General features: G+C 37.2%; 2 protein-coding genes across 2 annotated transcripts; one reads left to right on the top strand and one right to left on the bottom strand.

Annotated features, from left to right (window-relative positions):
• Window positions 1-39: 39 nt before the first annotated feature.
• On the bottom strand, window positions 40-5389 carry LOC307004232 (plexin-C1-like). Its single transcript, XM_079623333.1, has 15 exons — window positions 4399-5389; window positions 4140-4265; window positions 3874-4008; window positions 3686-3786; window positions 3395-3503; window positions 3142-3301; window positions 2926-3034; window positions 2738-2831; window positions 2521-2559; window positions 2065-2198; window positions 1790-1969; window positions 1135-1243; window positions 784-954; window positions 540-701; window positions 40-414 (listed from the first exon to the last, which is right to left on the bottom strand). Exons 1-15 carry the CDS (start codon window positions 5308-5310, stop codon window positions 328-330), a joined length of 2628 nt encoding a protein of 875 aa, XP_079479459.1. The 5' UTR covers window positions 5311-5389; the 3' UTR covers window positions 40-327.
• Window positions 5390-7080: 1691 nt separating this feature from the next.
• plxnc1 (plexin C1) lies at window positions 7081-23938 on the top strand. Its single transcript, XM_079622512.1, has 31 exons — window positions 7081-8068; window positions 8200-8325; window positions 8453-8587; window positions 8675-8775; window positions 8954-9062; window positions 9156-9315; window positions 9423-9531; window positions 9626-9719; window positions 9900-9938; window positions 10344-10477; window positions 10573-10752; window positions 11209-11317; window positions 12556-12726; window positions 12862-13023; window positions 13137-13239; window positions 13320-13421; window positions 14310-14413; window positions 14521-14562; window positions 14670-14794; window positions 15713-15911; window positions 16021-16167; window positions 18440-18608; window positions 18778-18878; window positions 19459-19534; window positions 20883-20917; window positions 21362-21457; window positions 21805-21968; window positions 22100-22250; window positions 22320-22460; window positions 22559-22633; window positions 22949-23938. Exons 1-31 carry the CDS (start codon window positions 7157-7159, stop codon window positions 23051-23053), a joined length of 4476 nt encoding a protein of 1491 aa, XP_079478638.1. The 5' UTR covers window positions 7081-7156; the 3' UTR covers window positions 23054-23938.
• Window positions 23939-24331: the final 393 nt, after the last annotated feature.

The following is a 24331-nucleotide window of genomic DNA, read 5'->3' as shown; positions in this document are numbered from 1 at the left end:
CTGTACTTGTGATGATGATACATATACAGTAGAACCATTCAGATCTGTGTTAAGAAGACCTTTATTTCAACGGGATATTTCAACGCAGAGTTTGTTGAATAGTTAAAGTATGACAAAACAAATTTTTTAATTTTCAAATTTTCACATTTTAAAGCTGAATATTTTAAGAAAATGCAAACTGTTCAAATGTATAATTGCATAGAAATGCGCAGATATAAAAAGTAAAGAGCTCTAGAAATAGCAAATAATAATTGTAAGCCTTTTTCAAAAAAACTTTACATTTTTTAAAATATAATATCTTTTTCTGTGAGTGTTTTCATTGCACTTTCATACTTGGCCAGGTGCATTATGTGGACTGAGGCAGAACAAATCCTTTGTATTCCCCATCCTGAGAACATAATTCCCAATCGTGATCTGAAATGACAAAAGCAATATCTTTTAATCTCATAAAGTCATTCAAATTAATTATGAACTTCATTAATTATGAATCTATGTCTATAGATTTACCAAAGAATTGAAAATATCAAAAACAGACGTACAGTTATTGAGTCCACTGATGTGACGGCTCCTGATTCTCCTTTAATCTTACAGATGACGGCATTGGACTCAATCTTCTCCAAAACACACTGATACCGCTGCTCTCCCTGTAGACCCGTCACATCCACCTCGCTCATACTCAAGTTCAATGCATCTGCCTTTTTCTGAGAAATAGAGATCCAAAAGATGAATTTGTGTTTACTCAAATTAACTTCAGATCTTGCTCGGCTTTTAGCAATTCTTTACCTGAATGTTGACCAGTAGGTCGTTGGCCACCTGAAAGGTTGTGAATCCAGTGAATTTTGGATTAGGTTCGTAGGAAAAATATCCTACACAGCCCACAGTGGTGTTCCCAACTTTCATCAATAAGCTTAACAGTCCACTGCCATCATAACGGGGGGAATAAAACCACACATACTGAGAAATGAGAGAAGATGAAAATATGAAACCAATATGACTTTAATTAAAGGTTTTATCCCCTTGATTCTTTGACATATAAGAGTTTTACATGTCATACTGCAAGTTTCTGATCTCAAAAATTCACTGCAAAATTAGCGTTCGCTAATTCACCCTTTGACCTCTGTGTGTCAGTCTTACCCCTGAGCTTTTGCTGTATTGTGTTTGAAGCACTTTATCAGAGGGACGGACAATAACTGATTCCACAGATTCCATATTGCTCCCCTGAACATCAATCTTCCTTCCGCCACTGAATGAAGAGATATTAAAACCAATTTAGGTCAATAATACATGATAAACAATGTTAAAGTAAAAGTTAAGTATTGACATTTTAATTCCTCCCACTAACTTTCCTGCATGTAACTTTCACACACACAAACACAAAGAGACACAATACAAGACTTTCAGCAACCAGTGGAATTTAACCTGTCAAAAGCATAAAAACAGTCTGGCTGTTAGGAAGCAGTTTGCTCTTACTATAAGTCTAGATCACACAAAAGACGTATAGTAAACTGCAGCTCTCAGAACTAAGACAAAACCTGCAGGAAATGACCTGACTCTCACTTCTGCTTTCATTTCTTGCTGTCTTGCATTTGATCTTTTTTTTTCATCGACAGTAATTTTGCAGATCATTACAATGCAAAATACTCTTTCCCCACATTAACAGCATTCTTGCAAATTCTGTGACTAAAATGGGCTGTAGGACATTAAAATAAGTAATTATAATGTGCCGATGTCATCTCAAGGCACTGACGGTATATGGAAGCTGATCTGCCAGTGGTCTGAAAGCTCTTACCTCCTCCAGGAGACTGTGGGCTGTATTCCTGAGCAGCTGGGCTGGGAACCGTAAGTGATGCTGCTGTTACCATGACAACGGTCGTCAGGAGTAACAACACACACTTTGACTGTTCCTTTAGTTCCACTGGGAGGAATGTGGAACCTTAAAGTGTCACTGGAGCGATCAAACACTGGAGATCTGAGGGGAACATTCATGCACAGATATACAGTATCATTTATCTCAATCTACACACATTCATAAATACAGCTAAACACAAACACACAGAATCTCACTCTTTAGGAATACAGTCCTGATCCCCTTGAATATGGATTTTAGTGACAGATTCCAGGTTCCTTCCTCTTAATGAAACATTGTTTCTGCCATGGAAAGAAACCTTGTTGGGCTCAAGAGAGTGAATCTCTGGCTTCTACAGGACACAACATGTTGCACGCAGTAAAGAAGAAAAAAATCAATATTCACTTAATACATTTCCAAAGCTTTTTTTAATAAACAGAAATTAAAGTACATTTTATAAATAATAATTAATTTTATAAATTATAAATACACAATTTAAAAAGCCATTTACTGATAGAAAGCAACTTTTGTTTTAAAGTTATTTTAAAAGCAAATAGTTCCTCAAAAATGAAACAAAAACTCTTGTAAAGTCACATCCATTTGAAATAGGAACAAACTGAAAAAACAACATCCCTATTCTGTGAAGTTGGGTTCATAATCAGTATGACACTTACTCTATAGATAATCTCAGAGAGTAGATCTTTACATGCATTCTAAAAAGTAGAAAAAGAGAGAGAACTGAGCGGTTCATTTACTTCCTGAGCTTTCTTCAGTCAACACAATGATATTCAAGCTATTAACAATGAATTAATATCATATTGAATCTTTATAAAGGTATACATATTTCCCAATACATAATGAAGCACTGGATTGTAGAATACAGTTTCTCACCTGTATGTGTAACTGCGGTCCAGTTCCATGTGTCCAATCACAACGCTGAGAGGAAGAGGACCACTGACACCCAGATGAGACACACTGCACACACCTGCATTCAGGCACATATCATGTATTAATATAACCTAAAAAGCTTTGTGTTATCATTACTGCATTATTCTTCACACTGAATTTCATTTTCTCACTGTGTATAAGAAGCATTTGTGTTATCTGTGATACTGGAGCAGTTCCTCAGTGTCAGTGTTTCTGTGATCTTCTGATCCTTGATAGCAACAGTAGCAGAAACTTCTGAAACTGAATAGATTATCAAAAATGTTTATGGTTATTAAAAAAATCATATTCTGACTACAGAAATTTGCTGTATAATAGTGCATATACAACTTCATTAAAAGAAAACCAACCTCCAGTATAAAGTATTCGGTCTGAAAAGCTACAGGAGCAGTTTGGGAAAACTGCAGTCAGATCAGACCCGTCACACAGATTCACACTTCCTGTGGTGAAGGAACATGAGAAGCCGGGATTTCCTGTGCTCTCCAGACTCAAGGCAAGATGTAGAGTAACCTGTGTAGGAGAGAGCAATGTTTGTTCTTATAAATTATTTCTTAAATATATTCCCTAAATCATGATAAATACTTCAAGATAAAGACCCTCTACCTTTCTATAAGAATTCTCTGTCATCTGAAAAGAAAGCAGCGGTGTCTTAAGAGAGTTTTTTGGGATGGACACCCATGAAGAATTTGAGCATTCATCTTGAGTAGAACATCTAGATAAAAACAGCATCAACCAATTTATCACGTACAGATCTGTTTGCTCACTGCACATCATGACCATATAGAATAGATGATAAGAACTTAAAAGACTGTGAACCATTAGGCATATTATTGTTAGGTGATGATGCAGCCTAGAGCAGATTGCATGTGTGATGTGTGATAAAGGCAGACTGACCCCTGTGTGTTCACACACCAGCCGCAGAGAGGATCCAGAGCAGCTCTGCAGTCTTTCAGAGAGATGTATTTAACACACTGAACCACAGACACTCTTCTGAGCTACATCAAAAACATGAGCAGAAAGAGATAAGTATGATGATTCAATGTAACACACGCGTGAAGTAATTGCACATTTCTAAACCTCACCTCTTTCCTCAGAGCGATGTAGATATATTTGAAATCTACTGGATCAAAGTGCATTCTGGGAAGCACTGCTCGTTCATCATCAGTTTTGTACAGCACTACAGGACAGCCTGGTGTGAATTTCTCATCCAAAACCAGCTAGAAACACAAACAGAAATACAAATCATAAATTGCATGTGATTTGTAGTAGTGCCAATGAAGAGGTAAACAACTGATTAAATGGAGGGCAGGAATTTAGAAATGAAAACTTGTTGAGAGGTGAAGGAGACCTTTATCAGTTGTCCATCACTGGTTCCAATGAACAACACAATCCAGGATCCACTTCTAACTGCTGCCACTGATGACATTGAGCTGTACTTGAACACCACTGAGAGCGGCTGGAGATTACTACCACTCTGCAATACAAAGAACAAGAATATTATGACTTTGGTGAATAGTGAAATTAAGTTTTGTTCTTTTCTATTATAGTTATTACACATAACTCAATCCAGTAAAATAACGTAACGTTTAAAAAAAGTATTTTACAACCTCAGAATCACATGTTTCATCACCAGTAGTGCAGAAACCCTTCACTCGGCCTCGAACTGTACTGATGTCGTACAGAGCCAGCGCGGTGTTCTCCGGATCCTGCTGATCCTCCGCACTGAACACTCCTGCCCAAATAACACCGTTCCCTGGGGGAATAACGGTGGAGGCGACGAGCACTGGACGAGCTTTATCATTGCAGCACTCTATCGTTGCAGCCTGTAGGGATTTGAAGATCTCTGTCTTTTTTCTTTTATTGCTGTCCATCCGCAGGACGTACACTTTCCTCTCAGAGTCAGTCTTTGCGTTGAGAAATAAGTACGACTCTGAGGGAGAAACTCTCTGGAATCCGTCAACAAACTCCACATCTCCAGCGGTGCTCTTGATGGAGGGGGTTGATCCGTCGTCTATGTAGTTGAAAATCCCACCAATTTGAGACTGGAAAATGTTCCACAATTTAACAATAGGATACGGATCTTGAGGTTTTGTTTGTTCGTCCTTTTTCCCAACTAACAGGTACCTACTGGTACTTGGACCTGCTATAAACGCAACAGATTTCTCATTCTGTTTCGGTCCTACCGATATACTTTCATAGTGAATAGTCTTTGTAATGTCATTCAGATCAAGAACTTCACAATATCCATCTCTAAAGGTCCCACAGGTTATCAGGGTGTCGTTGTCGTCAAAAGGCACTAGAATGTTGACTCTATTTTGATGAGTGGCATTAGTGATGTCCTTCCTCTTCTCCTCAGAAAGATCGAGTCTCATCTGATGTAGTCGATGGTCAGTAAGAACGAACAACTTACTTTTACCAACTACAAAGTCCTTGATGTCTCCATCAAAGTTCACCACATCACTGCAAAGGCAATGTTTCAAAAGTGGGACCACAAGTATTCCAAGTAAGTATCCTCTCATCTTAAATATCTGAGAGCTCAGCTGAAGTTTCGAGATCTTGTCACAGAGATCAACTGCGCTCAGATGCGTCCACGGCTGAAGTGGATGGAAGTGAAAGCAGCGGCTCTGAAGATGCCTGATGACTTCCTGACTTGTTAAGTTATAGCCTACCATTTCATGATGAGACACTTTTCATAATCCTACATAAAATAAGAGTAAAATTAACATGTAGGCTAATCTCTCTTGAAATAATTTTATTGAGCAGACTTTATATGTAGCCTATTATCTTTATCTTTAAGTTCTACAATCCTTTGGTTACTGCTGCACCCCTGTGATGTAAAAACAGCTTCATATTTAGAATAGAATATGATGAAGCAGGAAAAAATATATATATTTCCTGCTCATGTTTTATAATTTGCTTATGTTTTTCCAATAGACAGACCACAAATGCTCGAATGTCTCAGAATAAAGTGATAAACGAATGTTATCTTCACTGAACATCTTGCAGAAGAGACATGTGCAGTAGTTCTGTATTGTGTATTGTATTTAGATTAACAACTTTCTGACACATTTGGGTGTACACCCCCTCCACGGTGTCTTTCGGGTTTGCTCGAATGAGATCGGAAAGAGGAAGTTAGCCCTGTGCTGATATGCATCTGGATTATTAGAAGTAGAATATTTACAAGGTCAGTCTACCTGCAGCTCCTTCACAACCTGTCTTTTCATAGAGAGATCTCTCAACCAACTTTAATGAGAGAATATTATCAGAGTGGTTTAATTATATTTTACTTAGAAATATTAGAAGTGATTTTAACTGCTCGGATTATTGATGAATTATTTGATTATCTGCTGTTAAGAAATACAATTTGCCTTAATCATCTGACTGGATCTCCTCTCTGCATCAGAATAGAATGTATTGCCACTTATCTGAGTGGTTTGAGTGATTAATAATCCAATTTAAATGAAATGAGGATTTTAAGTGTGACAATAAGATTGCATATAACTACCCTACATTTTTGACAAAATATTGCTATATATTGCTCTGTTTTATTAAAAAAGGATAGTTATATATGTCTGACTGCCATATAAATATTCTTTATATAAGTTGTCATCAGTCAGTGGGCATATGTGTAGTTTTTTTCAGTGCTCTTTAGCCTAGAGTTCCGCCTGTAGATGGAGACAAGTGACTATCTATTTGTAAATTATGAAGCGCTAACGTCTATAGTAATATCAGCTCCACATTAACAAATATTATTTGTAGTGTCTATTTATAAGTAAATTATAATACTAGTTTATAATAAAAAAAGATAGTTTATAATAAAAAAAATATAATTAAATTAGTTAAAAAATAACTTCAGTTCAAGGAAATGGAAAAAGTAGTTGTGACAATAGATAGAATATAGATGTTTCACCAAAGCTCATCAAATCTCACAATTTGATCTAAGTCGTAATACATTATATTCTGTTCTGTTCTCTTCTATTTTATTCTATTCAATTCTAAATATGAAGCTGTTTTTACACCACAAGGGTGCAGCAGTAACCAAAGGATTGTAGAACTTTGAAAATGTAAATATTTAATGTAAAGTTTGCTGTCAATAATTCAAGAGAGAGAGTAGCCTACATACTTATTCCATACTTATATTGTGTAGGATCATGAAAAGTGTTTAATCATGAAATGGCATAACTTGCAAAACATCTAAATGTCGCAATCAGGGCTACAGATTTGTTGGTGTGTTGCGCGGAAGTCATCAGGCATCTTCAGAGCCGCTGCTTTCACTTCCATCCACTTCAGCCGTGGACGCATCTGAGCGACGTTGGTCTCTGTGACAAGATCTCGAAACTTCAGCTGATCTCTCAGATATTTAAGATGAGAGGATACTTACTTGGAATACTTGTGGTCCTACTTTTGAAACATTGCATTTGCAGGGATGTGGTGAACTTTGATGGAGACATCAAGGACTTTGTAGTTGGTAAAAGTAAGTTGTTCGTTCTTACTGACCATCGACTACATCAGATGAGACTCGATCTTTCTGAGGAGAAGAGGAAGGACATCACTAATGCCACTCATCAAAATAGAGTCAACATTCTAGTGCCTTTTGACTACAACAACACCCTGATAACCTGTGGGACCTTTACAGATGGATATTGTGAAGTTCTTGATCTGAATGACATTACAAAGACTATTTATTATGAAAGTATATCGGTAGGACCGAAACAGAATGAGAAATCGATTGCGTTCATAGAAGGTCCAAGTACCGGTAGGTACCTGTTAGTTGGGAAAAAGGACGAACAAACAAAACCTGAAGATCCGTATCCTGTTGTTAAATTGTGGAACACTTTCCAGTCTCAAATTGGTGGGATTTTCTCTAACATAGAGGACGGATCAACCTCTTTCATCAAGAGCACCGCTGGAGATGTGGAGTTTGTTGACGGATTCCAGAGAGTTTCTCCCTCAGAGTCGTACTTATTTCTCAACGCAAAGACTGACTCTGAGAGGAAAGTGCACGTCCTGCGGATCGACAGCAATAAAAGAAAAAAGACAGAGATCTTCAAATCCCTACAGGCTGCAACGATAGTGTGCTGCAATGATAAAGCTCGTCCAGTGCTCGTCGCCTCCACCGTTATTCCCCCAGGGAACGGTGTTATTTGGGCAGGAGTGTTCAGTGCGGAGGATCAGCAGGATCCGGAGAACACCGCGCTGGCTCTGTACGACATCAGTACAGTTACAGGCCGAGTGAAGGGTTTCTGCGCTACTGGTGACTCCACATGTGATTCTGAGGTTGTAAAATATTTTTTTAAACGTTACGTAATTTTACTGGATTGAGTTATGTATGATAATTGGATGTTGCATGACAAAACTTAATTTCACTATTTACCAAAGTCATAATATTCTTGTTCTTTGTATTGCAGAGTGGTAGTAATCTTCAGCCGCTCTCAGTGGTGTTCAAGTACAGCTCAATGTCATCAGTGGCAGCAGTTAGAAGTGGATCCTGGATTGTGTTGTTCATAGGAACCAGTGATGGACAACTGATAAAGGTCTCCTTCACCTCTCAAGTTTTCATTTCTAAATTCCTGCCCTCCATTTAATCAGTTGTTTACCTCTTCATTGGCACTACTACAATCACATGCAATTTATGATTTGTTTTTCTGTTTGTGTTTCTAGCTGGTTTTGGATGAGAAATTCACACCAGGCTGTCCTGTAGTTCTGTACAAAACTGATGATGAACGAGCAGTGCTTCCCAGAATGCACTTTGATCCAGTAGATTTCAAACATATCTACATCGCTCTGAGGAAAGAGGTGAGGTTTAGAAATGTGCAATTACTTCACTCGTGTGTTACATTGAATCATCATACTTATCTCTTTCTGCTCATGTTTTTGATGTAGCTCAGAAGAGTGTCTGTGGTTCAGTGTGTTAAATACAGCTCTCTGAAAGACTGCAGAGCTGCTCTGGATCCTCTCTGCGGCTGGTGTGTGAACACACAGAGGTCAGTCTGCCTTTATCACACATCACACATGCAATCTGCTCTAGGCTGCATCATCACCTAACAATAATATGCCTAATGGTTCACAGTCTTTTAAGTTCTTATCATCTATATGGTCATGATGTGCAGTGAGCAAACAGATCTGTACGTGATACATTGGTTGATGCTGTTTTTTATCTAGATGTTCTACTCAAGATGAATGCTCAAATTCTTCATGGGTGTCCATCCCAAAAAACTCTCTTAAGACACCGCTGCTTTCTTTTCAGATGACAGAGAATTCTTCTAGAAAGGTAGAGGGTCATTATCTTGAAGCATTTATCATAATTTAGGGAATATATTTAAGAAATAATTTATAAGAACAAACATTGCTCTCTCCTACACAGGTTACGCTACATCTTGCCTTGAGTCTGGAGAGCACAGGACATCCCGGCTTCTCATGTTCCTTCACCACAGGAAGTGTGAATCTGTGTGACGGGTCTGATCTGACTGCAGTTTTCCCAAACTGCTCCTGTAGCTTTTCAGACCACATACTTTATACTGGAGGTTGGTTTTCTTTTAATGAAGTTGTATATGCACTATTATACAGCAAATTTCTGTAGTCAGAATATGATTTTTTTTATAACCATAAACATTTTTGATAATCTATTCAGTTTCAGAAGTTTCTGCTACTGTTGCTATCAAGGATCAGAAGATCACAGAAACACTGACACTGAGGAACTGCTCCAGTATCACAGATAACACAAATGCTTCTTATACACAGTGAGAAAATGAAATTCAGTGTGAAGAATAATGCAGTAATGATAACACAAAGCTTTTTAGGTTATATTAATACATGATATGTGCATGAATGCAGGTGTGTGCAGTGTGTCTCATCTGGGTGTCAGTGGTCCTCTTCCTCTCAGCGTTGTGATTGGACACATGGAACTGGACCGCAGTTACACATACAGGTGAGATACTGTATTCTACAATCCAGTGCTTCATTATACCTATTGGGAAATATGGATACCTTTATAAAGATTCAATATGATATTAATTCACTGTTAATAGCTTGAATATCATTGTGTCGACTGAAGAAAGCTCAGGAAGTAAATGAACCGCTCAGTTCTCTCTCTTTTTCTACTTTTTAGGATGCATGTAAAGATCTACTCTCTGAGATTATCTATAGAGTAAGTGTCATACTGATTATGAACCCAACTTCACGAATAGGGATGTTGTTTTTTCAGTTCGTTCCTATTTCAAATGGATGTGACTTTACAAGAGTCTGAGGATTTTGTTTCATTTTTGAGGAACTATTTGCTTTAAAAATAATTTTAAAACAAAAGTTGCTTTCTTCTATATCATATCATCAGTAAATTATTTGTCACAATTATCATCCTTTTTAAATTATGTATAAAATATTATTGTTGTTATATTTAATTACTAGACATTATTATTTTTATTATAATTTATAAAATGTATGTAATAAAATGTACTTTAATTTCTGTTGTTTATAAAAAAAAGCTTTGGAAATGTATTAAGTGGATATTGATTTTTTTTCTTCTTTACTGCGTGCAACATGTTGTGTCCTCCAGGAGCCAGAGATTCACTCTCTTGAGCCCAACAAGGTTTCATTCCATGGCAGAAACAACGTTACATTAAGAGGAAAAAACCTGGAATCTGTCACTAAAATCCATATTCAAGGGGATCAGGACTGTATTCCTAAAGAGTGAGATTCTGTGTGTTTGTGTTTAGCTGTATTTATGAATGTGTGTAGATTGAGATAAATGACACTGTATATCTGTGCATGAATGTTTCCCTCAGATCTCCAGTGTTTGATCGCTCCAGTGACACTTTAAGGTTCCACATTCCTCCCAGTGGAACTAAAGGAACAGTGAAAGTGTGTGTTGTTACTCCTGACGACCGTTGTCATGGTAACAGTATCATCACTTACAGTTCCCAGCCCAGCTGCACAGGAATACAGCCCACAGTCTCCTGGAGGAGGTAAGAGCATTCAGACCACTGGCAGATCAGCTTCCACATCCCGTCAGTGCCTTGAGATGACATCGGCACATTATAATTACTTAATCTAATGTCCTACAGCCCATTTTAGTCACAGAATTTGCAAGAATGCTGTTAATGTGGGAAAATTAAGGTTTGAAAAGTAATAATCTGCTGAGATACTGTGGAAAAACACATATACTGTATGTGAGATTGAAAGAAATGAAATTAGAAGTTAGAGTCAAAAGTAATTTCCTGTATGTTTCATAATTCTGAGAGCTGCAGTTTACTGACTCACATGTGACCTTAGATTAGTCTTGTTTACATTTTTAGAGGTTCAGAAAGAGCAACCTGCTTGCTGACAGCAAAGCCGGTTTTAATATTCTGTATTACTGGCTGAAATGGTTAATATCTCTATAATAAATGCTTTAATATATATTTAATTTTTTCTTCATTCAGTGGCGGAAGGAAGATTCATGTTCAGGGGAGCAATATGGAATCTGTGGAATCAGTTATTGTCCGTCCCTCTGATAAAGTGTTTCAAACTCAATACAGCAAAAGCTCAGGGGTAAGACGTGTGTTTATTACTCCTGCAATAACTCTCAGCACTTTATCTGATGTTTAACTATTTATAACTTCAGTGAGTCTTCAAACAGCAGAGATTCACACAAGTACTGTCTGGATGAGGTCTTATTTGGAAGAATTAGTCATTTATCTGCTCATATAATTGTTATGCACTTGTATATATATATATATATATATATATATATTTTTTTTAAGGGGTGGTTGAGTATGAAGGTTCACTTTTCTAACTTTAACTTTAGTTAGTGTGAATCTTCCTTTGCTTTGAACTTTGAGTGTTGTAACTTTGCAGATGTTGTTTATGCTCAAAGTTTGAGCATAAACAACATCTGCAAAGTTACAACGCTCAAAGTTCAAAGCAAAGGAAGATATTTGCTTTTAAAGAAAAGGACTACAACAAACGGCTGGTAGGGACTACGACATTCCTCCCGGGTTAGTGACATCAGCAAGCCTAAAATTTACATAAACCCCGCCCCCGGGAACACGCAGTCCATGTTGAGAAGAGGAAAAGTTGGTGTGTATAAGTACATTTGTGAGTCAGCTCAAACTTTTCACATGCAATAGAAAGTCACTCTGTGTGCATCTCACAACAATTCCTATACGAGCGATTTATAGATTATCATGACAGAATATGCTAATTGAAGATAGTTCACTCCACATCAGCAACATAAATTCATCAACTAACCATTCAGAGACGTCCTGTTGCTTCTACATGTTGTCACTTCATCTTGAGTCTCTCCATCTTTGTCTGACTCGGTTTTAACATTAAAGGCAGAACAGTTTCTGTCATTTTAGTGTCTGCGTGAGGTAATCGCAGCTGCTAACACACACAAGCTCTTGAAACCCCGCCCTCTGCAGCAGCTCATTTGCATTTAAAGGGCCAGGCACAAAACGGTGCGTTTTTGCAAACCCTCAAAAAGTGACAACTTTAACATGCTACATAAAAATATCTGTGGGGTATTTTGTGCTAAAACTTCACACACACACACACACACACACACACTCTGGGGACATCAGAGATTTATTTTACATCTTGTGAAAAGGGCATTTTACCACCCCTTTAAAGATTATTTTGTCACTTTTGCAGTCTTGCTAAAAACAAGTATTAATCTCTTTATATATATATATATATATATATATATATATATATATATATATATATATATATATATATATATATATATATATATATATATTATATCTTCATTGTCTCTCTTTTCTCAGGATGTGTGGTTTCACTCCCCCCAATATGATGGCAGTGAACGGTTTACCTTGTTAATGAAAGTTGGGAACACCACTGTGGGCTGTGTAGGATATTTTTCCTACGAACCTGATCCAGAATTCACAGAATTCACCATCTTACAGGTAGCCAACGACGCACAGGTCAACATTAAGGTGAGTTTAGTATTACAGTGAGTTTAAGATCAATGGATGTTGAGAAAATATATTATTGTGAGCACAGTCATTGTTTTTGCACATCAGCATGTGAATCTCACAACCTCCACACACCATCCTACCTCTCTTTCTCAGAAAAAGGCAGATGCATTGAACTTGAGTATGAGCGAGGTGAATGTGACGTGTCTACAGGGAGAGCAGCGGTATCAGTGTGTTTTGGAGAAGATTGAGTCCAATGCCGTCATCTGTAAGATTAAAGGAGAATCAGGAGCCGTCACATCATTGGACTCCCTTATTGTGAGTCTAAATATTAAATAAACATGTCTTTATGCAACATTTCTTGTTAATTAATTATTGACCCTTGCATTTTTAAAATACAAAAATCTTCTTTATTTTACTATAACTTTCAGATAAATGTTGGGTATTTTACTAAAAGCCTTGAGTCTCAAAGTCCTATAAAGTACTTATACATCCTTGTCGGATTGATTCTGCTCATAATTCTTGGTGCTGTTGGTAAGTGATTTCAGATTTATGTCACATATTTTAACATTAGTCCTGCAGGGATTAATATGTGGTTTTGCACATCTGTCTAGTCGGAACCATTATTCACCGTAAGAGCCAGAGACAAATGAATGAGAAAATGAACAAACAACTGGAAATGCTGGAAAGCAACATCAGAAGGGATATACGACAAGGTCGGTCATTTTTGAAATGCTGGTCTCTGTAGTGTGGTGTTTGTAAAGGCAAGTGTCACTGTTTCTATTGCTCATAGGTTAGTGATTTGAACAAGCAACTAAATCCTAAATACAGTATTAAACTTAGGTAAATAACTTGTCCTGCACCTTTCTGATATGGACACAAATTATATGAATTGGTTAAAACGTCAAATTTGTGAATAAATCCCCATTTCCATTCCCTGTGTTATCAGTAATACAACGGAAGGATCATCTCTGCTCGTATTTCTTGAAAATCTGCGCATTTTGTTGGTTTTCGATCAAGAATCTTTTTCAAAAAGGATGTTTTAGAATGTTCGGACCTCGTCGTCCACCCGAACATACCTCTCGCTCGATTTTTCTGATCACATGATCTGTTGAGGTAAAGTCACAAGACGTTTTTTGTTGCGCATCAAGAAATCTATTCTATAAATGTGTTTCCTTCATAGTTTAATTTTTATCTGATTAGAAAACACACACGAACGTTGTGTGTTTTCTGATCAGATAAAAATGATCTGCTTTAATTGAGCATGTACGTTTTTTATGCGCATTTTTAGATTTATGTGCTTTTTGGTGTATCCATCCTGTGATTTTTTTTTTCATGCAACATCCCAAAGTTTGCATAAGAATAGGTGGATGAAATCATGGCTATATAGACTTCTTTTTTAGCTGATGAGTAGCAACCTAATAGCAACACCTTGGCAACTTTGCAGGCAATTTTTGCAGGCAAACACCAATAGTTGCTTGCTGTTCTGCTGAAAACATAAAATGTTAAATCTTTCAGTGCTCATATTGTTGCCATGTTACTTACTGTTTGATGTCTAGTTGTGTGTGATTACATCATACATTTATTTGTGTTTGTTTTGACAGGCTTTGTTGACTTGCAAACAGAAAAATCCGACTTGATTGATAATGTTGGAGCCATACCTTTCCTGGATTACAAGCACTTTGCATCAAAAATCTTCTTTCCTGAGGTTTAAGAGCTGTATTGCTTTTTGATGCATATTTACTCTTGTAGATTTACCATATGTGTTTGTTTGTTTGTTTGTTTGTTTAATATATATTTTCTTATTTTCTCTAGGCTGGTCCTCTGTCAGCAGTCATGATCAGAGACATTGGAGAGGTAAAATGCTACAGTATATTTAGCAGTAGGCCTATATGAAGTATAAACATATCACACTGTAAAAATGTATGTTTTAACTATTACTCTGTAATTTTTTTCATGGTCAGGACTCTGAGCAGAAAACTGTTGATGATAAATGTGAGGCTTTTGCTGTGCTGATCAGAGATAAGCAGTTTCTCAGTTGTTTTGTGCATGCATTAGAGGAACAGAAAAACTTCAGCATAAAAGACAAGTGAGTCGAAGACGCTTTGAAAAAATTCTCACCTAGGTTTGAGTATAACTTGTTTGGCTATTTTGAGGCCCTGATTTGGTTTCTGTTGCTTAGAAGGGTAAACAGAGATAATGTTGTGTGGCATTATAATAATAGCACTTCGTCTTCCGCGAGGGAACTCAGAAGTGTCCTTTGAAATAACCATCACACTGAAAAAATGTAATGTTAGTTGACATTTTAATGCATAGACTTCATCTAACCAGCACAAATCCAGCAAGTGTTGTTATATCAAATTGCTTCACAACAACATCTCATAAAGCCTTGAAATGGAGACATTCCATCTTATCTCTTATTCATAAAGACAAATATTCCACGAAAGCCCACGATCATACGATTAAACTACAATAAGCATCCCAAGTGAGGGAACTCATGGTAAAGATGGTCAAATGATGGATAGTATAAATAATTAAATATACATGATATAAAAAATGAAAATAAAACAAAATAAAGAAAATTAAACATAACACAAATGTATGGTTGCTACTGAGACCTCAAATCAGATCCTAAGATTCTTCAAAGGTTTTGCAGAAAATCATCAATATTTTAAAAATATATTAAAAGCATATTAAGGCAAATAATTGCAATACACATTGGCTTGAATGTTTTGCATAATATATAGCACTTTATAATATTAATATAAAGTTAAACAAAAAAATAATTATTACAAATAATTGCATTAGAATAAAATAAACATTTAAAATAATCCTCGCAAGGTTGCTTTTTAATCATAAAAGGATCTGTGCGAGATTGCATAACAGCCAGTTATACTGCAACTGATCTCTTTCACTCCCTTTATCTACTCGTCTTTTTCTGTTCTTTATACCTTGTGTTTTTGTTCCTCTCTTTATATCTCTCTTTCTGTTCCTCTCTCTCTCTCAGATGTACAGTGGCGTCTCTGTTGACTCTGGCCCTCCATGGAGACCTGGTTTATCTCACAGAGGTAATGGAGGACCTTCTGCAGAGTCTGATGGACCAGTCCAGTAATGCGAATCCAAAACTTCTCCTGCGCCGCACAGAGTCCATAGTGGAGAAGCTTCTTACCAACTGGATGTCCATCTGTCTGTATGGCTTCCTCAGGGTCCGTCCATACATCCACTTTATCGTGGATTTATAAAGTGCATATTATCTTTCACTACTCGTGCGAACTCACATGTTTATGCCCCAAAATGTGTGTGTTTCGTCCATAGGAATCAGTAGGACAGCCTCTCTTTCTGTTGGTGTCAGCTCTGACTCAGCAGATCTCTAAAGGGCCGGTGGATTCAGTGACGGAGAAAGCCCTGTACACCCTTAGCGAGGACTGGCTTCTCTGCCAATCGCAGGACTTCGAGGCCCTGGTCAGTATTTTCTTCTTTTGCGGTCAGTTTTGCATTGACGAGAAACTGTTCACAAAATTAAACAGTTATGGAAAGTACTAACCTCAAAAATACCGTAACAAGCCACATTGACGTTTTATAGTTCCCCCTTTTAATTAATTAAAAAGAAACACCATTTCCCTTCCCAAATGATATATTATATGCACTACCGTTCAAAAGTTTGGGGTTGGTCATTGTGTTTTGTTTTGAAGTCTCTTAATCTCACCAACCAAGGCTGAATTGATTTATTTCAGATATTTTGTCTAAGTTTATTACTAGCTGTGTACACATTTCAAACCTCCTAAGTTTGCTCATGAACTTTCCGTCACCAAGACATCCTGTAACTTCCTGTAACTTCTCTTCGTTGCGCAATATTTCTTGCACAAGTGCTTCGGGCATCATTTTACGACTGTTGTCTTGCTTTCCTACGCGTGGACTTGTTACACTTTGTATTAATTGTTTATTGCGGGCCATAGAGATTTTTATTCCAGCATGTATTTGGTTCCTGATATTTTCTGTTCCTGATTCTTTCCTGACCTGTGCTTCTCATATTGACTGTGGTAGGATGGTTGTTGTCTAGCAGCTCATAAACACTTGAGTAAGCAAGAAAAGAGGAAATATTAATGACAGTATACAGACAGAATCATGTGACCAAACCACCAGCAGCCTCTCTTGCTTAGACTTGTGAGACCATTGTGCTTCCGCTTTTTGCCGTCTGCAAAGGATATCAGTTTTACACAAGCCTTCCTCTCACAAAACCGGACTGTACAGTATTGCCAAGCAATACCTTGCATTCCTCCAAAGGAACATATTTGTGTCAGAAGATGGTCTAACTCATAGTTTGAAATTTTATTCTGCCCCTTTATTACAGTGAAAATTACAGAAGTCTTTAAAAAAAAGAAAAAAAGAAGAAGTCTTTAAACGGCATCATAACCGGGAATCTTATGCAACGGTGCATTTTTCACTAGGTCCTCAAAAGTTCCTGCCATAAGTACAGGTGCTGGTCATATAATTAGAATATCATGAAAAAGTTGATTTAATTCAGTAATTCCATTCAAAAAGTGAAACTACACAAAGACTGATATATTTCTAATGTTTATTTCTTTTAATTTTGATGATTATAACTGACAACTAATGAAAATCCCAAATTTAGTAAAAGACCAATACAAAAAAAAGGATTTTTAGAAATGCTGGCCAACTGAAAAGTATGAACATGAAAAGTATGAGCATGTACAGCACTCAATACTTAGTTGCGGCTCCTTTTGCCTGAATTACTGCAGCAATGCGGCGTGGCATGGAGTCGGTCAGTGTGTGGCACTGCTCAGGTGTTATGAGAGCCGGTTGCTCTGATAGTGGCCTTCAGCTCTTCTGCATTGTTGGGTCTGGCGTATCACATCTTCCTCTTCACAATACCCCATAGATTTTCTATAGGGTTAAGGTCAGGCGAGTTTGCGGGCCTATTAAGAACAGGGATACCATGGTCCTTAAACCAGGTACTGGTAGCTTTGGCACTGTGTGCAGGTGCAAGTTCTGTTGGAAAATGAAATCTGCATCTCCATAAAGTTGGTCAGCAGCAGGAAGCATGAAGTGCTCTAAAACTTCCTGGTAGACGGCTGCGTTGACCTAGGACCTCACAAAACACAGTGGGCCAACACCAGCAGACGACATGGCACCCCAAACCATCACTGACTGTGAAAACTTTACACTGGACTTCAAGCAACGTGGATTCTGTGCCTCTCCTCTCTTCCTCCAGACTCTGGGACCGCGATTTCCAAATGAGATGCAAAATTTGTTCTCATCAGAAAAGAGGACCTTGGTCCAGTGTGCTTTATTGAATCCAGAGTCAACGCAAATTGAATTCTGTTCTTTGTTCCATGTTTTCAACGTTTGTGCTAAGTGACTGTGACGCTAAATGTCCTGTGTGTTCTCTTTGTTTATAAAACGACTCTTTCATTTTGACTTCTCCTTCGTCGTGCTTCGTTAAAATACGAATTCCTTAATACAGCCACACGTGTGACATTAACATAGCAGCAATTTTTTAAGGTGGATTTTTGTCAATATCTTAGTTTGAATTTGAACATTCATGCTTGCTTTAACATATTGTGAAAAAACAAGGGAGCATACGATTTTAATTATTTCCTTCTCTATTCATTCTCATTAAAAGAAGAACTGTTACAATGTTTATGCGCAACATATATAATTGGTAGTTCTTCTTAGTCACTAAATCATTTTGTTCATGTTTTCGCCCCTGAAGAAACTGAAGGTGGTGTTTGCTGTGGGGACTGGAGGAGAAGTCAGTGAACCCTTAGAGGTCAACGCACTGACCTGTGACACAGTACAGCAAGTCAAGGAGAAAATCTTACAGACCTTCCAGCGCAAGTTTGGTTTCCCCTACACACAGCAGTTCAGGGATATAGAACTCGGTTTGTAGGCTCCCTGTTCATTACTCTTGCAGTGTTGATTATCAAAATATTTCATGAAACTTATCTTATGCTTAAAGCTTGGGACCTATTTGTGTTGATTCGCACTATCCACAGAACCACAGAACTAATTCCTGTTTGATGTCTCTGTGTTTTTGTTGTGCTCTCACAGAATATGAGAAGGAAGGAAAGTTTGTCATGCTACAGGAAGTCGATGAGACCTCAGAGATTCGAGGGCATGTTACCATGTTGAACACCCTAAAACATTATCAGGTGAGTGCATGAGAACCCAAAATGTTGTAAACATAATTTTTGAGAAGAAGTGTTCAACTATATTCTAAGCAATCAGACAACTGGCAAAACAAGAAATATACCTACATTAAAGACAGGACATGAGCCATATCTAGAGACCAAAATATCATAAAGGTGAAGTTATTTTTCGTTCTTCGCTAAGGGGTGAAAGGAAGTTCGAAAATACCTTTGCAGCGATACACTGTTACCCAACATCCTGACGTCGGCCACTGTTGGGAGCAGCATTTAGATACGAGCTGCACGCTTTTCTCTCAACAACACATTAAACACTCAACAACAATGACAGCAGTGTGAAAACAGCAGTTAAGAAATATAAGATCTATCCTGTCTTACACAGTATTTTTATGTTTCCCAATGGTGGCTGTTGGCTTAATTCGAGATTGACCTTTCACTTGCAAAGCTTGTATCACAAGGCCAAATAAACCCAGATTAAGCTCAACTGTTGTGTTAACTCATAATACATCCATAGGCTACAGCAGCACAGTAGTGTTTTCTGATATTTTCAGACTTTATGTGCTTTTAAATATGTATTTCCATCCAGGTTGGTGATGGAGCATGCATTAAAGTGATCACAACAAGAGTGCATGCCCCATTGAGGTCTCAGAACAGTGTAACGGGTGAGTCACATCCCTTTGAATCATTCCCCAGCTCAACTGAAGCAATGTACAATGTATTGTTGATCTTCACAATAAACACATTTAGGCTGGTTGCATTCTGAGTGGAATCTACACAGTACGTGTTGACAACTCGTATTAGAAGTTCTCTAGAAACAACCATTCAGCTCACCACAGTGCTGTAGCTTTGCAAACACCCCACTCGTTCAGTATTGCCACATATGTTGTAGATTATGTGTTCACGGAACAATTTTTTCTTCATGAAGCAGTGCAACCAGCTGTGTAACACTATTACATCAGCTCAGCCCAAAAATGTACTCACCCTCATCTCCTTTCAAACCCCCCAGGACTTTCTTTCTTCCTTGTAAAACAAAAGGATTAATTTTATCAGAATATCCTAACTTCATTTTGTCCATACAATGAAAGGGAATTGTGACCACAGATATCAATAAATATTTTCAGAGCCTAAAGAGTGACCTGAATTTCAATGTGTTCTGCACGTAAGCTATCATATGATCAGAAGACTTATGAATATAGTGCATGAGTCATGCAAACTACTTTTATGGTGTTTTGTGGTGCTTTTGGAGCTTGACATCCTCTGGTCTCCATTCACTTTCATGATATGAAAGAGAGCACTGTAGATAGTCTGATAAGCATCTGTTTTGGTTTCCCATCAAAGTAATTAAGTAATATGGGTTTGAGATGACTTGAGGAGGATGAGTAAATAATGACAACTGTCCCTTTATAAAAAGATCTGAACTGGAACTAAAACTGCTCAGGCAACATTTACATCTGTCCATCTTGTCACTTTTTAGACACAAGAATTAACTATGGCCTTTTGTAAAGGAAGTGGTGGTATACTTTAGGTGTCTAAACTGTCTGTGTGTGTTTTTTTATATCACATCCTACATCTGTCAGTAAACTCTCATACTGACCGCATGCTATTTTTGATAATGCTTTATAATAACTTTCATTAAGTCACTGATAAACATTGTATATGCTTAACAGATCAGTAATTGCTGTACATTCAAATGAATCAATGACATTTCATTTTGAACATATCAATCTGATGATGATCTGTCCATCATTATATGATGCAATAATGTTATAATTTATATATATATAAATCAATGTCCAACATTTTGAATTGTCTGTATGAACATGCATTTTTACATCCGATTATGTTTGCATGTGTGTTGCACCTGGGCTTTTCTAGTTCTCACTTAAACCCACTGTTGACCACAACAGAGGTTCAATCATGTAACATAAGTCTGTTTAAAGCCCGGATGCATAAATGTTGGGTTGACATTGCTTATTCATTTACTCATCATCATGGTGTTTTGTTGCACAGATGATGTTAACTTCTCTATCAAGTACTTCCATATGGTGAGTAGCCATTTTTACTTCTGTATAACGTCTGTTTAGGTGTGTACTTCTCAATGCACTGACACCTAATATGTGAAGTAATGACTGCGTTGTGTTTTCATGCATGGGTCCTTGTTAAGGGTTCATGAGTTAGTTGGCATTGCCACGACACTGCAGTGAAGTGAGCGCTGTGGGCGCGTGACACTTTCGGTTTTGCCACCACCTTCCTGCTCAAATAAGAGGAAGTGCTTTTAAGTGAATCTGAACAGATTAGAATCTCAGTGCAGTTTGTATCGCTTAAAAGAGACACCAAGCATTTAGCCTCTTCTTACAATGAAAGCCATAATAGCTTAAACATTTGTATTACAAACACTGTCAGTACACATGTTGTAAAAGAACTTCAATTATATGCATTGACAATTTCAACTAATAAACCTGGTAACCCGGACATTTTGTTTGGTCTAGGTCGATCCAGATGTCGAAACAGACCTGAGCAACCATCCCGAGAAAAAAGCATTAAAATTCAAAGAGATGTACCTCACCAAGCTGCTCTCCACCAAGGTGAGAATAAATGACACATCGAAGCATTTTATTGTATAGATGTATAGATAGATAGACGAACAGATGGATGGACGGACAGACAGAGATATAGATACATGATGGATAGATTGAGCAGAAATACCAGACATATTTTGGTCCCCATGAGGAAAACAGCTTATAAATCATATTCAATTATGTTTTTTGAAAATGTAACAATTTTTTTAAAATGATTGGTAGGTTTAGGGGTAGTGTTAGGGTTAGAGGATAGCATTTACAGTTTGTACAGTATAAAAAGCATTATGTCTATGAGATGTCATCATAAAATATGAAAACTATAAATTAAACTTTGTTTTTGATGCGTCCACCAGGTGGCAGTCCATTCTTTTGTTGAGACCCTTTTCAAGAGCATCTGGGGATTGCCCAACAGCAGGGCACCATTTGCTGTCAAGTATTTCTTCGACTTCCTGGATGTACAAGCAGAGAGAAAAAAAATCTCAGATCCAGATGTTCTCCACATCTGGAAAACGAACAGGTGCTGGAGAACACGCTGCATATTAGAATGATAGCTGCACTGATCGCTGACTATCAAACGCCTCAAAAATTATTTGAGAACTTTTATATGTTCATGCACAACTAAAAAAGATTTTCTAACCTCCCTATCAGCCTCCCGCTTCGTTTCTGGGTGAATATCCTGAAGAACCCTGACTTTGTGTTCAGTGACATGGTAAAGACGCCTCACCTGGACGGATGTCTGTCCGTCATCGCTCAGGCTTTCATGGACTCCTTCTCACTAGCTGAGCAACACCTAGACAAGGTAACCACTGAAAACTAACATGGAAAACTGAATCTCAGAAAAATGATTGACTGTCTTATTCTCCTACAGCATTCACCAACCAATAAGCTACTCTATGCCAAAGATATCCCTCAGTACAAACATGAAGTGAAGGCGTACTACAAGATAGTGAAAGACCAGCCTTCTATCAGCAGCCAAGAGTTGAAAATATTTCTTCAAGATGAGTCAAAGGTACAATTTGTCACACAGTACCTAGAGATTTAATGAAGCATCTTGATGAAAATATGGTGATGAATAAATACTTAATGTTAATTTCCCTTCTTCATCAGAAACATCAAAATGAGTTCAATGAATCTGCAGCTCTGCGTGAACTCTACAAATACATGCTCCGCTACTTCAGCGAGGTATGACCGCTCATCTACTCTTTCGTGCATTCGTGCCAGTTTCACAGAACAGTTTCACAGGATTTTCAGGCATTTTGAAGCCACAGAAATTCTAAAAAGGCAACCTATTTTGCCACTTTAATGAAATGTGACAACACTTTCACATCCTGTTTTGGTTCAGGATGTTAGAAACCTGTTTTGAAAGGAGCCTTGATGCTGTATTTTCCACTAGTAATCATTTGACGGTTGGGTAGTTCTGGAATTATTTAGGATTCAGATTGTGTATTAGCATCATTTTTTTATGCTAATATTTTTAATAAATGTTTTTCTCTACAGGTTTCTCAGAAGCTGGAACAGACTGACGCCCCCGCTAAACTGACAGAGGACATGTACAAAGTTAAGGAGCTTTTTGACAACATGAAACGAAGTGGTTGGAGCTGAAATTGGTATTCACTCTGCATCTTGTTTTTTTAAGCTGGTCATTAAACTGGAAGCGTCTCCCTCATAGAGACTGTCATCATCATCTGTCGAATATTAAGAAAGACAGATTCACTGTAGGGACCGAGTGAATGTAATGTATGTTGATGAACTACAGTTTTAGAGAAGTTTACTCTCAGAAAAAAAGGTCCAAAGCTGTCACTGGGGCAGTACCTTAAGGTACAAAAGCTAAAATGTACTGTACAACGTACTTATATGACAATTGAAGGTACTTTTATATACAATTTAGGGGTAAATAAGGTACAAAGATGTACCTTTTTACTTAGGGTACACCAGTGACAGCTTTGTAGGCTATACCTTTATTTCTGAGTGATCATTAGGCTTATATTGGACTAACACTGAGCTGTCTATGCAATGTATCTCATGCATATGACTTTGTCATGCAAATGAATGCAAATCTTGATGATTAATATAGTGTAATTGTATTTTTTCCTGTTTTCTAAATCATGTATTCTTTTACTACAAGATCTGCCTTAATGCATTAACCTGCCAGGTCAAGCATTATACGTTCCTCCTTTTTAAAATATTTTGAAAATAGACAAAACAATGTTGCTGTTGTTGTTGTTTTGCCCTGATCTGACTCTGCACTATACTAATAAATTGTTTGTCGTTTTGTAAAGTGATGTTACATGCACAAGTGAGATCACTGTAAATCTTTGTTGCTTTGTCGCCCTCTGTTGGTCACACTAGTTATTATGTTAAGTTATTAAAGTGCAGTATTTAGCATAAGTCCCGTCCATTTCGCAACAAGTTCTAGCTTTTTGTTCAGGACATAAAATATGTATTGATTAATTATCATTCAGAACAATAAAAAATATTCAGAAACTATTTAAGTATTTTTGGTGTGCGTTTGTCTGTCATCATGGTAAATGGTCATTTTTGTTTAGGAGTAGGCCTATGGCATTTCCAATCAATAATACATAGATTTATTATAACTGTCATAGTTTGAGTGTTTATTCAGTCATTTTTTTCTTTCTTTTTATAAAGAAATTAATACTTTTATTCATCAAGAATGTGTTATTGATAAAATGCGATAAGCAAAGATGTATGTTAGAAAAGGTTTCTATTTTGAACAAATGCTATTCTTTTTAACTTTTTATTAATCAATGAATCCTGAAAAAAGTATCAGTTTCCAAAAATTATTAAGCAGCCCAACTGTTTCCAACATTGATAATAAACGAGTATCAAATCAGCATATTAGAAGGAATATGTGACACTGAA

Source organism: Phoxinus phoxinus (assembly GCF_949152265.1).
Source record: "Phoxinus phoxinus genome assembly, chromosome: 9".
NCBI classification, from domain to species: Eukaryota; Metazoa; Chordata; class Actinopteri; order Cypriniformes; family Leuciscidae; genus Phoxinus; species Phoxinus phoxinus.
Note: the sequence above shows the minus strand (reverse complement) of the source record. Positions and strands in the feature narration are given on the sequence as shown.